At 51.4% G+C, this 3,021-nt stretch overlaps 1 protein-coding gene across 1 annotated transcript; it reads left to right on the forward strand.

Annotated features, from left to right (window-relative positions):
- Positions 1-205: 205 nt before the first annotated feature.
- Positions 206-2,264, forward strand: LOC122544034 (insulinoma-associated protein 1b-like). Its single transcript, XM_043683046.2, has one exon. It carries the CDS (start codon positions 621-623, stop codon positions 1,758-1,760), a length of 1,140 nt encoding a protein of 379 aa, XP_043538981.1. The 5' UTR covers positions 206-620; the 3' UTR covers positions 1,761-2,264.
- The last annotated feature ends 757 nt before the right edge of the window (positions 2,265-3,021 follow it).

Genomic DNA, 3,021 nt, shown 5'->3' on the forward strand with positions numbered 1-3,021 from the left:
TCTCTCTGTCAGTTTCTCTCTCCCGCTCTCGGCTTTGTGTGAATCAGACAGCCTGGGGTCTCAAGTCTGATCTGTTGCAAACAAAAGAGCCACAGAGTTGGCTCGGGCGCATTTGGAGACGCGAAGGGACCTCTTTCCATCTCCCCCCCCCCCCCCCAGAAGGAGGCCTCTTCTCTCTCTCTATCTTTCTTTCCCTGCCTCTATTGAATTAGGACAAAGCCCCGGCACGTGTGCTATGAATAGGAGCAGGACAAAAAGAGCAGGCCGGACGTGTGGCTCCCTTATAGTCATTTACATAATGGGGAGCAAACACGCGTCAGAACAGGTACATCTGGCGCCTCCTGGGAGACTCGACAGTCCCTCTTGGATCAGATTACCCTCTTTGTCTGATTGGTTCTTCATCTCAAGCCATCTGCTTGAGATGGACCAGACAATGGGATCTTGCAGCCTTTAAATAGCCCGAACAGTGCGGCGATTGAACAGTTCCAAAGTGGGAAAGATTGCTGCTTTTGCTCACGCTCCTGTTCTCCCTGGCAGCACAGAGTACAGTGCTCACTTGCAGGCTGCTGGGTTTTTTTTGTTGTTGTTGGTTTGACAAGACACGAACTTCCTGAGCCAAGATGCCCCGAGGCTTTCTGGTGAAGAGAACCAAGAGAGCTGCCCCTGTCTCATACAGGGTACGCAGCGTCGAAGAGGAATGGGGCGTTCCAGAGGCAGTGCCGTCCCTATGGGGGCAGGGGAGGGCCTCTCTACATCCCACCTCCTCCACTGACATTAGGCCGGGATACTGTGGAGTGCCAAGCTCCCCTTGCGCCCCGGACCGCAGCCCTAACCGGCCAGTCAGCAGTTGCCCTGGCTCCCCAGGTCGGCCAGGCAATTCCAGCTCGCCTATCCTGGCGGAATCCTTCCCCAGCCCCTTGGCTCTGGCTTCGTCGCTGGGACGAGCGGTCTTCGTGGCCTCGGTGTCAGATGAGGAGGTGAAGATGGGCTCCAATTGTACCAGCATCCAAGCGGTCAAGAGGCAACTGCCTCCGGCCAAAGCCAAGGTGCAGAGCAAGAAGCCTAGGGCGGACAGGAAGCCTTACAGGGACGAGGTGACCACTTCACCGGTCTTGGGGCTAAGGATCACCAAAGAGCTGACGGACTATCAGCAGCACAAGAGCTCAGGTCAGCCCCTGGGTGAGTTCATCTGCCAGCTGTGTAAGGAGGAATACGCCGACGCCCTGTCCCTCGCCCAGCACCGGTGCTCCAGAATCGTCCGGGTGGAGTATCGCTGCTCCGAATGTGACAAGGTGTTCAGCTGTCCGGCCAACCTGGCATCTCACTGCCGCTGGCACAAGCCCAGGAACCCCAGCGGCCTGCAAGCGCAAGAGGGGGCCAAGGAGAGCAACAAGAGCAAAGCCAGGAGTGAGGAGCAGCCGGCCAGCCCCTCAGGCCGGCCTTGCGAGTCGCCTAGCCTGGAAGAAGAGCTGTTCGACTGCCCGCTCTGCGGTAAGAAGTTCCGTCGCCAAGCCTACCTCAGGAAGCACATGGCCACTCACCGAGGCTCCATGCTGCTGTCAGGCGGCCAAGTGTACCTCCAGCGGCCCCAGAGGAAGCCTGACGTTAGCTCGCACTCAGGACTCGCCTGCTCAGGTTCTGATGGGCTCCCTGAGGCATCCTTCTCCCCCTGCCAGGTCCTCAGCAATGGCAAGTGTCAGCCCTTGGAGAACAGGCAAGTGATGCTGCTGCAGCTGTCCACGGCGCCGGCGGTGATGTGAAACGAGGGCGGAATCGAAACATAAACTCCGAAACCCCATCACCCGGTCTTGGTCTTATTTATTGTGTGTGTGTGAGAATGAAGAATAAAGGAACTTCCAAAATAACGCGAATAAAACAGTCTCGAAACGAGGAGAGGGAAGCAAGGGCAAAGTTCACTAGCCTGGTACTTGTAACAGTAAAATGGTTTAAATACAAAGTATAATTTATATAAGTTATTTATATATTGCTTTTTTTGTTAATCTTATATGTATATAGAATGCTTTTTTTGTACAAGATCTTCCTATAACTGTTTAGAAACTTTTTTTGTCCGGTTGGGGTGGGTTAACAAAAGAGTAATTTTTTGTACAGCTGAATTTTGTATTTTTCTCAATGATTGAAAGTGACATTTGCGCCTCAACAAAAACGGAAAGTTTATATTCTCTTACGGTTTGCGAAGGGACAGCTATCACCTGTCACAGCTTTCAATGTTGTTTATTCCTGAGGTGTTTCAAATAAAATGTCAAGACATCCGTTTGCGTGCCGTCGATGCTTCTTTGGCAGCGGAGGGTATCTGTGTGGGGCGCACTGAACATTATGGACAGGAGGAGGCCATTCGGCCCCTCTCGCGTGGTCTAACTTTGACCTGCCTTTGCTGCACACCGCTCGTTACGTTTCCCTCACAATGATCGATCCCCTTCAGTTCTGAAATCTCAGACTGCAACCCGACGTCGATCTCCCCAAGCCAAGAACCACGGGCCTTTTACAAGTGGGAATAGCATGGCTGTAGGTTTAAGATGGTATTACCTCTTTCCTTCCGGTAGAGGAGATAATTACTCCGTATTCCGTTGGAATCCTTTTTAGCCCTTTAACTATCTCGAACCGATCAGCTGCTGATCTCTTAAACCGAAGGGACTGCGAGGCAAGTTTAAACAGCCCGTCCTTATAAATTAACTCTTTTGGTTCTGATATCCTGGCAAAGTTGTATTCAAGATGCTTAAACACACGTCCCAACAGGTTCAAGACAGCTTCTTCCCTACTGTTATTAACGGACTTCTTTAATTTCAGATCTAATATTGATCCAGCTTTTGTGCGCCTCCTGTGTAGCGGTAACCCTGTATGTCTGGCTCTGTCTAAACACTCTATGATCTGCGTGTCCTTGTTTGTTATGATTTACCTGTACTGCTCGCAAAACAAAACTTTTCATTGAAGTTAGGTACGCGTGACAACAATAAATCAAAACCAAGGCCACTATATATTTTCTGAGAGACCTAGGCACTGAGT

Source organism: Chiloscyllium plagiosum, unplaced genomic scaffold, assembly GCF_037043375.1.
Source record: "Chiloscyllium plagiosum isolate Xiang-an unplaced genomic scaffold, Cpla_swu_hap1 HiC_scaffold_46, whole genome shotgun sequence".
In the NCBI taxonomy this organism is placed as follows: Eukaryota; Metazoa; Chordata; class Chondrichthyes; order Orectolobiformes; family Hemiscylliidae; genus Chiloscyllium; species Chiloscyllium plagiosum.

What these genes read in the sequence shown, in the direction of transcription:
- LOC122544034 (XM_043683046.2), top strand. Translation starts at nt 621, where the DNA reads ATGCCCCGAGGCTTTCTGGTGAAGAGAACCAAGAGAGCTGCCCCTGTC.